Source organism: Marmota flaviventris, chromosome 13 (genome assembly GCF_047511675.1).
Source record: "Marmota flaviventris isolate mMarFla1 chromosome 13, mMarFla1.hap1, whole genome shotgun sequence".
NCBI lineage: Eukaryota > Metazoa > Chordata > Mammalia > Rodentia > Sciuridae > Marmota > Marmota flaviventris.
Window position 1 is genome coordinate 95248240 of NC_092510.1, and position 16921 is coordinate 95265160.

Below are 16921 nucleotides of genomic sequence, written 5' to 3' on the forward strand. Positions count from 1 at the left end.
CAGTGCCAACATCTGTCGGTTGATAGGCATGTTTGCTGCTGATTACCAGATCCTGGCACATTCATTGTAGGAAGGACTCACAGAAATGTCATGCACAGCTGAATTTCAAGATAACTTCTCTGTGGACCTCTTTGGACCATTTAGAGGAGAAGGAGTCATCCCTGAACCTGGAGAGCTGCTTTCTAAGACACTGGCCTGGTCTCCCTGATTGTCTCCAGCCCCAATACCTCCCAGCAACACAATGTGTAGGGGTACTGAGGCTACACCTATGAATTTACAGTGAAGTCTGGTAATGCTTAGCCATAATATAGTCGCCATCTATACCAGCCACAGATTCAACCAGCTGAGGTTGGAAAATATTTTGGGAAAAAAAATTGTCTACACTGAATATGTACAGACTGTTAGTATTCCCTAAATACAATTTAACAACTATTTGTATAGCACTTACATTGTAGTAGATATTGTAAATAACCTAGAGATGATTTAAAGTATAGGGGAGGATGTGCACAGGTTTCATGCAAATTTTACATAAAGAACTTGAGCACATAGGTTTGGTACCAATAGGGGTTCCTGAAACCAATACCCCATGGATATAGAGGGATAGTTTAATGTTCATTTTATAAAAAAATGATAGTCAAAATTTGGGAAGAACTTAGGTCTAATAGTGAGACTGACTAAGTAAAATATTGTGAAATATCATGAAGATATTAAAAGTTATCCTACAAAAATATTTAATGTTAACCAGGCATGGTGGTACATGCCTGTGATCCCAGTGGCTCAGCGGGCTGAGGCAGGAAGATTGCAAGTTCAAAGCCAGTCTCAGAAATTTAGCAAGGCCCTAAGCAACTGGTGAGACCCTGTCTCAAAATAAAAAATCAAAAGCCCTGGGGATGTGGCTCAGTGGTTAAGCACTCCTGGATTCAATCACTGGTACCAGAAAAAAAATTTTACTGTGCTAGTTTCTGAAAATAGCAGATTAGAGCACAAAATCTGCAGGATGATTACAACTGTAAAGCATACGGGACAAAAACACTATGAGGTATTTATTTCTAAAATATATTACATTCTAAAATGTAGTTACATTAGTGGGATCATGAGTGCTTTTGTTTTTCCTTTGTGCTTCTCTGTGTTTTTCAAATTTCCTAATAATAAATAAGTACTTATTATTATCTAGGATAATTTAACAAATGTTATGTATGTTTAAAAGTTTTCAAATTTCTCACTGGGCATAGTAGCACACACCTGTAATCCCAGCAGCTTGGGAAGCTGAGGCAGGAGGATGGTGAATTCAAAGCCAGCCTCAGCAGTAGCAAGTGCTAAGCAACTCAGCAAGACCCTGTCTCTAAATAAAATATAAACTAGGGCTGGGAATGTGGCTCAGTGGATGAGTACCCCTGAGTTCAATCCCTGGTACCCACCCACCCCCAATTTCTGAAACTTCTTACTATCACTTTTCTGAGAATAAAATAATTATCATACATGGTAGCATCTCCAATGGGCCGTTCACATGTAATAACTTATTCAAAACCAGATAGAATTTGTTCTTGCAGACTGACATTCATCTTAAGTCACCCTGTGCCCTGGCATGGGCACTCTGAGAACAGTGCCTGGCACTGGACTTCTCCAGCTGTCAGCCTACCCGACAGCTGGGCTGTCCACATGCCCCCTCTGTTCTGATCACTGGGAACCAAGGCCTGGGCATCAGAGAGGATTTCAGGCTGGTTTCCTTTGCACATTTTTTCCTTCTAGTCTTTGCAGTTGCTTAGGAAATGTGGATCAGGGAAGCCAGGGGATTCAGCGAACACCAGGAAAGGTCCCTTATCCTTAACCACAACTCCCTACCCTACTCTCACAGCCATAAATGCCACCATTTTGACATTTCTACCTTTTTTTTTTTTTAAAGGACTTTGAGATACTTCTATTAAAAACAGTTTCCTTCCTGAAAGTGGTTTTGAGGACTTTCTCCTTGAATCCTAGTAGGACAATGACATTCATCTCTACCACGTGGTCATCATGTGTCAAGCACGTTCTGTGTGTTACCTCACTGACTCCTTAGAGCAACCCTGGGAGACGATGTCATCATCCACATTTCCCACATTGGGATCTTGAAGTGACCTGCACAAGATCATGAAGATAGGGAGTAGGAAGAGAAAATAAAGCCCAAGGTTCTAAAGCTTGTGTGCTTTGAACCTTTCTTCCTCTTACAAACTATAAATTATTGACCAATTATAAAAGGCCATAGTTTATACTATAAATATAGATTTTTGTAGATTTGTGGATTCATCTGGATTCTGAATCACTTAACTTGTGGTTTCTATAAATTCAAGTGAAAATGATCTAATTTACGCTAACAAAGTACACACATACTAAATCTCTCATACTATCACTTTATTCTGGGTTCGTGGTAGACAAAGCCCCCTTATGAAGACATGATCTCCTTATCTTCCTATCTATCTGGAACGACCTTCCCATTTTTCCTTAAGAATAATCCTACCCATGCCAAATTTTGTCAGTAATGGAAATTCTGAGTGTTGCCTTCTGCTCTGGGTATTCTCTGCTTTCCCATAACAGTAAAGAACAAGTTGGAAATCCACTTCTGAGCATAGGAGGGGCTGATGGGCCTTGATTTGGGAGAAGACAGGGTGGATGAGCTGAAGATGTGACTTGAGATCTAAACCCAAACAGAAAACTGCCTCTTACAAATCGATTTCTCTCCTAATTCTTGCCCAGATACCAGTTAAAAGACCTCACATATAAAGACTTTTTCATACGTTTCCTCAGAAAAGGGCCAACTTTCAGGCCAGACAGTGTAAGGACAGGACAATAGATACACACAAGAGGCAAGACAGCATGGGGTGGGCCTGACGGCCTTATTCTGACTCCTGGCTCAGCAATTCAGTTGTATGACTTTGGGCCAACTTACTTGACCTCTGTCTATCTCTTCATCTGTAAGATGGGGGTAATGACAGGACCTACCTCAACCGACTGTCTGTCTGAGGAGTCAGTGAGCTAGAGTTGTGAGGCAGTCAGCAGGGAGTCTGACTCACTGACCAGGATACGAGACCATATCCCTGACCACTCCTCACCAACACAGGGCCTACTTCGTGCCAGGGGCTGGGCCATGTCTTCTCTATAGATCATTTCCTTCACTCTTTAGTCACATAAGACACGGAGAGTACAAATTCCATTTTACAGAGGAAGTCAGAAGCTTCTTAAAGAAGCTAAGCATGATGTCCTTCAGGAAGAAGGGGAACCAGGATCAGGGACACTAGGTCTGCATTCTCTACACACATTGTGAACCACAGCACCTCACTCATATCAAATTCTTAATAGGTGACTGTTGAACATAATCCAGATCATGATAACCCAGACCCACTATATATCAAATGAGTCTCCATCAGCTGCTTGTTTAATTGGCGGGCAGCTGACATGGAAGGAAAGAAAACAAAAGTAGCCAAAAGCCATTTTAAAAAGACACACTGTGAGGTCAGTTTCTATGAATATACTTTTGCCAAAGAAATGACTATATGAAATATAAAAGGCTCTTTCACACTGAACAGGACGTAGTTCTCAAGGCAACATCCACCCTTTGGAAAAAGGTTTTAAAATGTCACAGCTGCACATGAAGCCATATGCCCCCCACCTCACAGCAGAGGGGAACACAAAGGGAAGATTCTGGGAAGCAGTTACTCTGCAGCCTGAGAAAACCTGCTTGGGCATTCAATGATGTATTTATCGCAGTAATGCTATGTCATCGAATGGTCTGGGAACAAAATACTGCTCTGGGCACTTTGGGAGGGTTCCAAGTTTTCATACCCAGACAGATTTTTATGGGATTTTGTAAACCTGAGGCAAACACATAAGATTTTTTCAAAGAAAATCTGCAGAATCTGTTGGATGGTGGATACATGTTCAGTGTCACTTCCTTGATCTCTTTAACCCCAGACTGAAACCCAAAATGTTTTAGCACCAATTCTTTATCAGCTGAGAGCTCGCTGAGCGTTGAAACCCTATGGAAAGCAAGTGTCTGTCAAAGCCTGAAGAGGGAAGCCATACTGCATTTCCTATCCCTACTTCTTCCTAAAGAAGAAAAACTGCCTTCCATCCTTGGTGTCAGGCAACTGGCTTGCTCTTGTATCCTGTTCAACACAAATCTTGTCTCCGATTGGTATCACATGCCTTTCTCCTTTGCCCACTAGGAAGCTCAGCACTAAATGTGTTCCCCAATTGTGGTGACCTGAGCACACGTCTCTGTGCCAGCCCCTCCTCCACATTCAACTTGCCATTTAACCTTTGCTTTCCTTTTACTTCATGTGATTTCCTCGCTGGTCAGTGCATGTTTTAGCCTACTGTATAAATTCCAAATACTTTTTGGATGGAGGTAGGAGTAAATAAAGTAATCTATCACTACTATTGTGAATGCTAGAACGAGTTTGAAAATTCGTTCTAGTAAGGGGGAAAAGATAGTCAAGACTGAACACACCTAGGTTATGCCTCCTGACAACTTTTTTCCATTCACCCACTTAAAAGATCTGGTTTAATCCAGGAGAGACTATGGTCAGAAAAAGCTAAGTAAGAGCAAATAAAAGTGAAGGCCGAATCTGAACAGAAAAAATCAGGATGGGTGCTCTCACCTTCCCATTGCTCTTTTCCTGACTCTTGCAGGTATCTGTACCCTTAGGATGAGTATCAGTGCCAGCTGTACATTCTGGGGAAGTTATTTAATTTTATCTGTAAAATGGGGATAACAGAACTTCCCTCAGAAGATTGCTGTGAGGATTAAATGAGAGGGGACATGGTGGTGCACACCTGTAATCCCACAAAGGGAGGCTCAGGCAAGAGGATGGCCAGCCAGATGGGGATGTGGCTCAAGCGGTAGCGCGCTCGCCTGGCATGCGTGCGGCCCGGGTTTGATCCTCAGCACCACATACAAACAAAGATGTTGTGCCCGCCGAAAACTAAAAAAAAAAAAATAATAATAATAATAAAAGATTAAAATCCTCTGTCTCTCTCTCTCTCTCTCTAAAAAAAAAAAAAAGAAGCAGAGAAGGTAGTGCACTCCCCCAGAGGTCCTGAGGACCCCAGGCAGGCCACAGGAAACAATGTGGAAGAAGCCCAAGCTGCCTGGGGATGCAAGGGGAAGCGGGCTGGGAAGCTTGGCCCAGGCTGCTGGTCAAGACTTGGATTTTCTTTTAAAAGTAACAGATGGTAGGCTGGGGTTGTGGCTCAGCAGTAGAATGCTTGCCTCACATGTGTGAGGCACTAGGTTCGATTCTCAGCACCGCATATAAATAAATGAATAAAATAAAAGTCCATCAACAACTAAAAGCATATTTTAAAAAAGCTGCAGATGCTAACAGCAGGAATATGACATGATCAGCTCTATGTTTTGATAAGACTCATGCGGTGGCACTGCTGACAATAGGCTGGAGAAGACTGGCGGCAGGGAGACCCATCTGAGGCAAATTGTGCCAAGCCTTGTCTGCTCAGTTGAATCCCAAGTTCCGCACTGAGCCAAAGCCATCAGCAACAAGCTGAAGTGTCCACATCAGAGCTCTGACCCAACATCAGCTCCTCCAATAGGTCTGCACTGAGCTCAGCTCCAACGCTCACAGCTCTTCCTCTAGGGGCCACTACAATCATTTTCTGCTTGATCTTAACACAAACACCGAACAGTATGTAAGCGATAACCACTGCAGCCTATACCCTTCTATGGCTCAAACTGGATAATATGGAATTTAAATAATAAAAAAGGAACAAGCTGACATGACAATAAGGTCACACTTCAGCTTCTTCTGAGCCAATACACAATTTGCTCTCAGTGAAACAGCTGAATATAATCAAATTAAATACAATTCCTATTACAAAAGAAGAAAGACCAGAGCTGTTCCAATGAACCAATTCTCTTGCCTAGTTAAACTGTAGAACCTTCAGGAAAGGTTTTGAAAGCATGACCCATCAGTTCTAATTTTTAAAACTTATCCTTTCAGTCAAGTCTAGAAAAAGGCCCATTCCAACTTTTATCTTTACTACAAAGTGCTGTTATCTTGGCCTGATGTCAGGAGCTCTATCTCTCTTTCTGCTGACAAGCAGAGACGAGAAAGATAAGATTGGAAACGAATCTCACTTCTCTGAGTAAATAAATAATCAATACTCATCTAAATGTAAATGAGAAGGTAGCCCCCTCCGATAACAGCACTCTTATCAGAGAGCCAATTTTCTTCAGACATTTGGCCTCAACCAAATCACCATCATTCAGCCCCAGCCTAATGGCAAAAAATCGTAACTAAATTGAACCGATCACCAGAGATCAACTAAGTTCTGCCCTGGCCTCTTCAGGTTCAAATGTTTGGGAATGCAATTCTGCCCCCATTAACTTTCAATAGCAATGAAGAAGAGACTGGTCAAGGGGCCAGTCTGTGCAATAAACAAACCCCAGCCAGGGGGCCAGAGGACGAGGAGGGGTGGGTTTCCCAGTTTAAACAATACCACCTTCAGAATGGAAGCAAACCCCACAACTATGGGGAAGGCTGTTTGTGTGGGGTGGACAGAGCGTAAGCTCTCCTCTACCTCAGGCTTGGCTGAAACTGGGAAGGCATTTAATTTGCCTGATGATCCCAGTGATTACAGTTTATTAAAACAAATGTAAATAAAGCAAAAGCAGATATGATAAGGCGACTGTAGCTAAAAATAACTAAAGGTTCAAATGATCAATTTCCTCCAACTAATTTGTCTCAGACTCACACCTAACCCAGCAGTGCCGCACTGACCTGATTTTACTGAAAGAAGACGCCATCTGTAAGACAAATCGCTCTCAAACCACTGTACTGGGGTTTCCATTTCTTTGCTGCAAGACTCAATTCACTGCTGATGAGAGTATTGGGGAAATTATGACCATTATTGATAGGACAGCAAAACCACTTTTACACAGTAGTCTTCAAGTCGACAGAAAGCTTGGACTAGACCATTAATGAAGGTGTCAGCTAGAATCAGAAATTAAAGACAAAAGCTGGGAAAGGCCTAATTTTTAGAGCACATTAAGAACACCAGACACATAGAAGCAGCAGCCATTCATCCTCTGAAGGATAACAGAGCCTAAACAAGGGTGAGCAGAGGAGCAGTGGCTCTGCCTGCAAGCGGGGAGAGGAAACGCTGCTTTCTGGCTGCCTTGGAGTTCCAAGAGCAAAGGCTCTCAGTGTTGTCATGGAAAGTCCTTAGCAGCCAAAGGAGGCTGTATGTGGTGTGATTCAGAACTACTCACATTTCTCCTGTTGTGAGCATCTACAGCTAGAAGGAGAGGGAGAAGCGGGAGGTGGTCAGAGTGTGGGTTTCAGAACAGAAAGAATGGTGTGAGAACCTGGGTCTTTTTATAAACTGTGCAATACTGGGCAAGTTAGCTGATCTAGACCTTCACGAAATAACTACAAAAATGTAGAACGCAATGCCTCATTCCTAATAGGCAGTCAATGAATGTCAGGTAGTATGCTGCTGTACAAATTTGACAAAATGATCAACTTGCCCTTTTTGAAAGCAAGTCAAATATGGCTTCATTTCCACGCTATAACAAAACTAACACAGAGGACTTTCCAGGCCCTTAACAAAGCACTTTACACACACTGGCTTCCAAAATCCTCTTAAAACCCTATGAGGTGGGCCCCACTTACCCAGGAGGAAAATCTGTCCTGGAGTGATGCAGTCACGGGCCCTGGTGAGGCCAGGATAAGAATCCAGGGTGTGGGATTCCACAGCCAGGGCTCTTAGCCATTCTCCTAGGCCACATCCCATAAAAAAAGAGTATCACTTTTGATCTTTAAGTTAAACACACACACACAAAGAGCACCACAAGGTTGAGATGATTTATCAGTTCAGAAAGGAGTGAGGGTGTTGGGTAGGACAAGACTGTGGGAGGACTGAGTGGGCAGCTGGTCCTGAGGGTCAGAACTGAGTCCAGCGGCCCTTGCAGCAGGCACTTACGGTGAACTCCAGACGCTTGCCCTGACTGTTTTTTAAGGGGGAGCTCTTTTTCCAAGTTAAATGATTTACAGAGTTACTGCCTCAATCCACAGTTCTGAAAGTGTGATTTCTTTAGGGTTTAACTATACCCATTTCTAGTCTTGTTACAACTTTTTTATTGCGATAGAAAACATTTACTGGAAATATGTTACTGCTATTACCAGGTCATAAAATAAAAAGAAAAATAGTTTATGTATTGCCATCATTTCCAATCATCAATCAGAAAGTGCCAAGAGGAGGAAAGGAAAGGGCGTGCAGCCGAGTTTCCTTCTTTGTGCAGGAGAAAATGCAGGAGCATCATAATTCTTCAGAACAAATTTCTTCTTGAATACCCAGCTGCAGGGATGGGCTCGCGGGAGGAGTCAGGAGCATACCTTTGGCACAGCCCCACCTCTCGGCAGCCGTGCCTGACTCCCCATCAGAATCAAGAGCTCTTTCAACCCAGCTTCCTGGGGACCTTGCCTTCTCTAGTACACTGAGAAGGCTGGATTAGATGCTTTTTGCCTATTTCTCATCCCCCCATCCATTATTAAGGCACTCTTTGAAGATCTGGCTAGAGGTCTTTTTAAAAACTCCACCTGAAATCATAGGGCTCTAGCACAGCAGCAGGCTTTGTTGGCGCCCCACAACCTCTGGCAAACAGTCTGCCTTCAACAGGGTGGCATTTAAAACTGAACAGCTGAGCCAGGCACGATGGCGCATGTCTTTAATCCTAGCAACTCAGGAGGCTGAGGCAGGAGGATCACAAGTTAGAGGCTACTTCAGTAATTTAGCAAGACCTTGTCTCAAAATTAAAAAAATAAAAAATAAAAAGAAAGGGCAGGGGGGGGGATATTGCTCAGTGGTAAATTTCCCTGGATTTAATCCCCAGTACTGCCACACACACAAAAAAAAATTACACTCTCTCTCTCTCTCTCACACACACACACACACATACACTCTGAGTATGCTACATGTTAATAGAGTAAAACCCTAACTAAATACATGCAATACACATGTATGCCACAAATACAATCTGAAAGGGTATGAGCCACATTGTTCTTACAGTTGCTCTGTTAACTATAGTCACCTCAGGAGTGTAAGAGTAACAAAGAAGGCAGTTTTTGCTTCTCACCTTATGAATTTTGATACCATTTAGGGTTTGACAGTAGACTTAAAAATTCACTTAGGTTCTGAGGTAAGAAATGGTGTGTCAGAAGTCCATCCCTATAGCTAGGGACAGGAGAAAGATCTGGATTTTATCTCTATCCTAAGCTTAATATTGCATGTATCTAGGGAATGCCTGGCAAATTCTGAGACAGAATGGTATAACACTGATAAGTCAGACTGCTTGGGTTTGAATTCCCAGCTCTATCACTTATCAGCTGTGTGGCCCTGGACAAGTTACCTACCCTTTCTGTGCCTTACTTTCTCATCTATAGAACAGGAATGACAGCACCTATTCAGACTTGTTCTAAGAAATTAATATAGGTAAAGAGCCAAGCCCACAGTTTACAGCAAGTGTGTAGCTTTGGCCATGTGGTCCATGTCCCTGGGCTGTTGCTTCTGCTTTTGATGAAGAGAGAAATCTAGTTGTCTGGCAGTGGCTGGTACCTCTGGAGGGCTGCCACATTGGTCTCATCTCTCCCTCAACTGATGTGGTAACCCAGAAACAGACTCCAAAGCCTCCGTGCCTTTGCTCCTAGTGTCCCTATGATCCGAGACAGTCTTCCCTCCTTTTCCACAGTCCATGTGTTCTACCCAAGGAGCAAAACTCTGCTCCTTGCACTGCCTCTGGACTTCTCAGAGTAACCCATAAGAAGATCTCCTGCACTAGGTGCATGAAGTTGAGGGTGGAGAGTGCTCTTCACAGCCCTAGCACACAGGGTGTTTAGGGAGAAGTGGAGGCTGAAAGCAGCCCTGGAGCTCCGTCTTCATCTGCCTCCAGACCCTGCCCTGTCAGAGCCCTCCATCAAGGCCCCAACTGCATCAGCATGGACCCAGCTGGCTTACCTGGACACTGGCTGGAGAATGGAAGATCGCTGCCTTCAGAGGCCCCTCCTGATCAGTCTGGTTCCCTCCTCATGGCTACCTTCTCTTGCCACAGCGCCCTGTTCCAAACATGTCTCCTCCTAGGGTCAACTTAGCTACAATCCACCAGCCTATGCGGAACCCACTCGACATCAGAACAAGAGGGAAGGCATGGACATCCTAAACTCCAAAAGGTGGAGAAGGCAGGAAGTCATCGACAGGAGCTTCCCATCCACCATCACATGTAGAGAATGTGCTAGAAGGGGCAGAAATGTAGCTACCATGAGGTGTGCTCCGTCTACACCCTATCACTATCCAGCCAGAGAACATACAGAGAAGGGAGCCTGATATTACTTGTAATGAAGAAATACCTTTCCTCCTTCAAATCCAGGTATTGCTTATTAGAGGGGATGGGAGTCTTTAACTCGGTCCCTGAGCATCTGATTTTTTAATCCACTCTGTTTCTCTTAACTTGAGTCACTGTGACATTACCAAATTTTACATACAGTTATCGGTTGCTCTGTAAAAAAATACAGATGGTTTTTGTGGAAATAAACAGTCATTTATTTTAAACAATTGTAAAATAGTTTATGGAAACCAGTGGGGTAATGCATTCAAATAAATGCCAAAACCGGCTGATGGGGAGCCAGGGCGCTAAATCACGCTGCTGAGGAATTCAGCTGAGGGGAACAGATAGTAAATCCAGAGTGACAGAATTTCCCGTGATGGCAAAGGTTTCTGACATCCAGTCCAGTACTCAAAAACCACAGCAGTTCAAACCCATTTTGCTTAACACAGCCTTGACAGCCAGTGAAATTAGTGAATTTAGTCACAAGCACCTAAGGACAAAAACAAAAGAAACAATCAAAAAGGAGACTTCATTTGTCTGTAGCCTTCTCTGAGCTACATAAAAGCAGTGACTCCGACCACAGCCAATGGAGAGCACACTCGGGACAGACTGTTTTCAATCACCAGACTCAGCTCTGTAATGGGACATTGGAATCCAGAGACTTCCCTGCAGATCTGCTCAGGTCAGAGAATGGCTTGGATAAACCACGTCCTCTCTGCGTGTCAGTTTCTTGCTCTGTAAAATGAGGATAACGGTCTTGTGTACTGAACAGGCTTTGAGCAGATTCAGTGAGGCCCAGTGACAGTGTTCTATAAACAGTTCAGCGAGAGCGGCTGTGGGGGGCCAGACCCTTCAGGCATAGGCGGCAGGCCACAGGCTCCTCGGGGGCTTCCACCACCCTCCAGGGTAGCACCACTCGCATGAATGGCTGGTCCCTCCTCTGCAGGGACAGAGAACACTCCAGGCCTCTTTTAGCTTCTAATTTTTAGAACAATCAACTATGAACATTTGAATCTTCTCTTCCTAAACCAGCTCTTTTTCCTTGCAATGGTGTTTCCAGTGATGACACCCAATTCTTGCCATCAATTAACTCAGTGCTTCTTTAAACACTTACCACACTCCTACTATGTACTGGGCCCGAGAAGATGAGTAAGAAGCTCTGTGGACTCCGTGGTGAACACAGCGCTAACAACAGTCTTACTCAACCTTCTCCCAAGTTGTCTCATTACCCACTAGTAACGCTCCTTTGCCCCTAGCAGTGGCCTCCCAACATCTCCTGGCCTCCAGTCATCCGCTCTCTACCTTCTTGTTGGAGGATGCTCTCTGGAGTCTTATGGCTTCTGTGATTTCCCCAAGGACTACCAATCTAGATGTTAAGTCCTCACCCAACTGCCCAGGCCCTGCCCCCATTCTAACTTCTTGCCACCTGTCTTCTAGGACCCAGCTGAACTGGTCTCCCTGTTGTTTAGTGCATTCACCTCATGGCTTCCCTCCTCCCTGCCTTGGCTGTGCCCAGATCACCTGCTCCTCTACTTTGTCAAAGTCACATTCCTCCATTATGGGTGTTCCCTAAGTCCTTCCTTCTGACTCCGGTGACATCAGGCCCTACCAGATCCCCATGGTGGCCTCCTTCCTTTCCCTATAAGAGATGGTTACACCCTCAGCATTCCTCTCCCCTGTAGGCTCAGCTCCAAGCAAAAAGAATTTCTACAATCCCAGGCCAACCAAAAGCAAGGCTTCCTTTTCAAAAAACTTGGCTTGGCCTTCAGGTTTCATTCCAGTAACTGCCCTTGCCCCTGGCCCAGAACCCTGCCCCGAGGCCTGGTGCCCTGCTAGGTTCTCCACTCGTCCTCTCCCCTGACATCACCTGCCTGCCTGGATTTCTCTGTGCATCGATTACACATTTAATTTATCTAAATTCAACCATACTTGCTTGGAAAAAAGAAGACCTGACCAAGAGAACAATTTCAGTATTTTGAAGGATTCCACTTGCCATGACTCTCCATGACCCAATGAGCCCCAGAAGTATGACTGAGAGGCAGGAGTCTACTCATCTTTGCAACCTCAGAACTTGGGAAATGTTTGACAAACTGAATTAACTAGGTAGATGTAGTGTCTCAGTCTTTTAGCCCCTTTTAATCTGTGAGCATCTTTCTGGGATAAGTTTGATTTTAACATTTAAAGGTAAGGACTTTTAGTTTTCATCTGTTCTAATGCTTTCTCCTGGGCCAGTCACTCCCAAATTCATAGGAAATCTGAAAATCTTAAGGTCAACCATAATTCTGTTCACTTATGATAATTATCTTGAGCTCTGTTAATTAACCCCCAATAAATAGATTAAGTAAAGAGAGATAAGATATTTTCAGAAAGCTATAATTTAGGGTAGTTTCCAGAGATATCTATTGATCAGATAATGAAGACCAGCCTACAATCCCGAGATTGATCAGACCACTATAAACCATCTTGAGATCACCAAACTGATATTATTCCTATATATCTTTCCCATACCTGCCCCTTACCAAGTTTCCTTTTTTAAAAGAAGAGCTGAGAATCGGCAAATCACATCTCTCTGGAGACTGCTGGCACTCTCCCTTGAATGTGTATCACTCTCCTAAATAAGCCCATCGATGCCTCTATCTGGCACGTGCTGAAACTCTTGTCTGTCGTGTTCGCCAAGAACCCCTCTGGTCCTGAGTCAACTTCCCCCTTCTCTCTGGGAACTCCTTGGACCCCAGTATGGAGACACCTCTTCGCCTTGGCAAGATGATTCCTAACTCACATGGCTCTTGTACAGATTAAATGAGGTGACAGCACAAGGAAAGCACTTAGCCTGGCACCTAAGTACTCAGGAGCGACTATCTATTACTATACCAATATGACTTTGCACATTTGGCCATGTGTGACCCTCAAGCTCTCAAACAGGTAGAAGCTGAATTATATAAAAATCCTGTTTTATTTTAAGCCAACTGTGACTTATAACTAAGATGTTAAAATATGGTTTTCCTTTGGCTTCAAACAAAACAAAAAGGTAAGAGCAATGGAAAGAAATGACAGAGAGGCGTGGTGGCTGCCAGCCATTTTCCTTTCTGGGAGTTTTCTTTGTTAGATCTATTATCTGGGAGCGGGCTGCCCTGCTGGCTTTCCATTTGCCTTGCTAATAACAGTAAATCCAGCAGCTTCCACTGCAGTTCCTGTCTCCTTCAGCTGACTCCCGGGCCAATCAGCATTTCCTCTCTGCTAATGTCAGATGTTCCCTGGGAAGTCCTGCTGAAAAGAAAATTTATGACAAAAGTTTCTCCTGCTTTTAACCCTTCTGCATATCCAGCTCCAGATGCAAGGTGCTCCGGAGGAATTGGCCAGGTCATGCCTACAAGCATACTCTGGGTTCTTGCTGATGCTTTGCTGCTCTGACAAAGGCCTGAGACCCCTGGAAAAGCTCAAATGAGCAGCTGAGCAGACAGATGCACACACTCTGGTCTGTACCTAACATGAACTAAATTTAAGCTGTGTTCCTTAGCAGCTACAATCTTATTGAATTATGACTCAAAATATTAATAGACATTAAAACAACAATAACAACAACACAAAGTTATACTACAAAACTGAGTTTGACTGGGTCTCAGAGACTGACATTGATCAAGAAATACAGTAGCAGCAAAGACTACTGAATTGTCACAAAAGTGCTATGAAGAAGACACTATCACCAATTGCCCTCATAACTGAGGAAAATGTAGTTCAAACAGGCTAAAAAACTCAACACAGGGGGCTGGGGTGGTGGCTCCGTGGTAGAGTGCTCGCCTAGCATGCATGAGGCACTGGGTTAGATCCTCGGCAGCACATGAAATCAAACTAATGTATCAACCTAAAACGAAAGATACATAAATAAAAACTCAACACAGAGCTAGCAGAAGTTACAGGGCAAGATGGAGCCAGGCAGGGTCTTCTGACAGCCAGGACTTACCCTCCACAGTCAAGAGCACCCTAGAGCCTGGGAGGTAGATGGGACCTAATTTTATTGAAGAGCAAACTAAAGCAAGGAGCTCAGGAAATGACAGGACCAAGGTCATCAGTGAGCAACAGCAGGGTCGGCTTTCGCCAACAGAGAAAGCACGAGCTTCTGATCCACAGCAGCCTTTGACATCAGGGCTGCAGAGGAAAAGGTCCCCGTACAGACTTTCAGGAGATAATCCTCAGTAGAAGAGGAAAGCAATGGCCATCTCTGGAGGCTCAGGCTCACCGGCAACGGCGACAGTGGTGCGAAGCCACTACCAGGCCCATGGGGGCCTTATGCTCTCGGTACAGAAGGGTCTCATCGCGGGTTTCATCCTAAGTACAGCCAAGCCTTTGGGGATGTCTAGGTTCCAGCTCAACTCTGGCTTCTCTGTGACCTCTCCTCTACCTCTCCAAAGAAGTTAGACTATATACTTAACCAGATTAGTAGATCCAGTAAACTAATTTTTGTCCTGATTTAAAAGGAAAAAAGAATGTCAAAATGCACATGTGACAGCTGTTTGGGATTCTAATGTTATGGAAAAGCAGCTGTTTTCATTTATATTAGAGATATTAGTCATTCTTAGACTGGGACAGAGTATTCAGCTAATAGCTTATGCTTTAACCTACAGAAAACACAGGTCACAGAGACAAAAACGTTAGCAAAAATCACAATATGATGGTTATACTCATGACATTTTGTTCTTAAAAAGTTTGGAAACATTTATAATGGGAAGCAACTATTTAATAATGATGTTCTTGTTGACATCTAATCCAATGAGAAGGATGCTAGCTTTTAGAGAAGGAAGTTTCCAAATAGAGAAGGTTCGTGTAAGTAAGGGAGAGAGGTTCCTGAGCCCTAGAATTTGAATGTAAGCTGTTTTCTTTTTACAAATTTGAAAATTATTTTTACTTCATCAAAGTAACATACATGGCTTTAAAACTAAATAATACTGCAAGTACCATAGTCAAAAACAGTAACTCCCTGCCCCCTCCCCCCAAGTTCCTCCTTGTAGACAAATAGTTCAAGCTTTTTTGGCTATTTCTTCAGGTATTCATCTTCATGGTTTGTTTGTTTGTTTGCTTGCTTGCTTATTAGCACTCCTATTTAGCTACTGTAAAAACTACTATAAATACCAAACAGTATCTGCAGCTTCTACCACAGAAGATGAGCGTGCAACACGCACTCCCCACCCCACACTTCTCCTGAAGGCCAGAGGGCTGTACTCTGCTTCCTCTGTAACAGTGCAGTGGCTTCCTCCTGCTGGGCCCCTTACCATTCCTCCAGTGTCTGCCTGGGGGATACTCCTCTGGCTCCTCAAGGATTTCCAAGAGACCGTGTCATTACGGGAACTTGTGTGGTAACAATGATTTCAACCAATGTGTATGACTTTTCATTTTAAGATATTAGCATTTCCATTCAATGATTCAATTTAATTCTCAGAAAAAATCTGACTTCTGATAATCAAAATGTGATGAATCTGCTCCTAAACAGACAGCGGTGGCCTGGGCTGGCAGGGAGTGAAGAGGCTGTGGGTGATAGATTGACTTTTCAGTTCATTTTACAAAAGACGTTAGCCAATGAACCAACTGGCCAGCAGTGGTACTCGTAACCCAAAAGGAAATCGTAACTGTCCTCAAGGGACTTTCATTTACATGGTTTACTCAATTAAAGCTCAACACCATTCTCCCACAGCCTCTCCCAAAGGAAAAGGCAGGCTCACATCCTTTTCCTTCTCAAGGTTCTCACTGACAGCTGGCACAACACCACTGCATTAGGGGTTTACTGGAGACAGTCCCAGGACGCCTCTGCCGCAGGGCCAAATCGCTGAGGGACTGTTCTCTCTATCAGCGTCCAAGACTGAGATAGGGCTCTTCCTTTTAATGGTCTATGCTGATCCAGATGGAGACACTCACAACTCAGGAGTTAACCCAGCTCTTGCTGCCTGGTCCATTTCTCCCAGCAGCAGGAATGGCCAAAATAAGAGTTGCATGGAAATAAGTGGAAAGACTGAATGAAGTGCCTGATACTCTGAACAAGAGTCTCTCTTCAGCAGGGGAACTCACAAACCTGGGGACTCAAGGAAGTCCTTTCTGTAGGAAAATGAAAAACTCATAAATGTTGCAAACAAAAATCCCTATCAAATGTGTCTTGTTGATTTGTTTACTTTTTATTCACCATCTCTCCATTAGAACGTGAGCTGCCTGGAACACAGTACAGGCTCCATAAATAGGTACTCAATGTTCAGTTTGCTTTCTAATACACTGTACTTGCAAGATCTGCAGGACACTCAGGTTTGGTTTTTTTTTTTTTTAAGATTTAAATCACACTTTATCTTAAAATTCACACTGTTCTGCTATTAAATGTAGCATGGGTTAAAAAAAAAAAAAAAAGCAAGCAAGCGAGTAAGCTAGCTGAGTTTTGCTATGATTTGATATTTCTACGATCATGTGGTGACAGTTTCCAGGAAGACTGAAGAGTTCCAATAGACCACCTTGTATCTTTTGCAGCACTTCAGCTTTAATCACATCTCACCGATTTTGTTTGAAAAATTGGTT

General features: G+C 43.6%; 1 protein-coding gene across 3 annotated transcripts in view; it reads right to left on the bottom strand.

Annotated features, from left to right (window-relative positions):
• Positions 1–16921, bottom strand: part of Mapkap1 (MAPK associated protein 1) — a 230116-nt gene that overhangs the window by 61161 nt on the left and 152034 nt on the right. The window contains exon 8 of one of the 3 annotated variants that reach the window (XM_027944306.3): positions 10564–10862. The exons of the other annotated variants lie outside the window; for them this stretch is intronic. Within the exon in view, the coding sequence (XP_027800107.2) occupies positions 10849–10862 (14 nt within the window). The 3' untranslated portion in view covers positions 10564–10848. Of the gene's footprint in view, positions 1–10563; positions 10863–16921 lie in introns of those variants that run through there. 3 annotated transcript variants of the gene reach the window in all.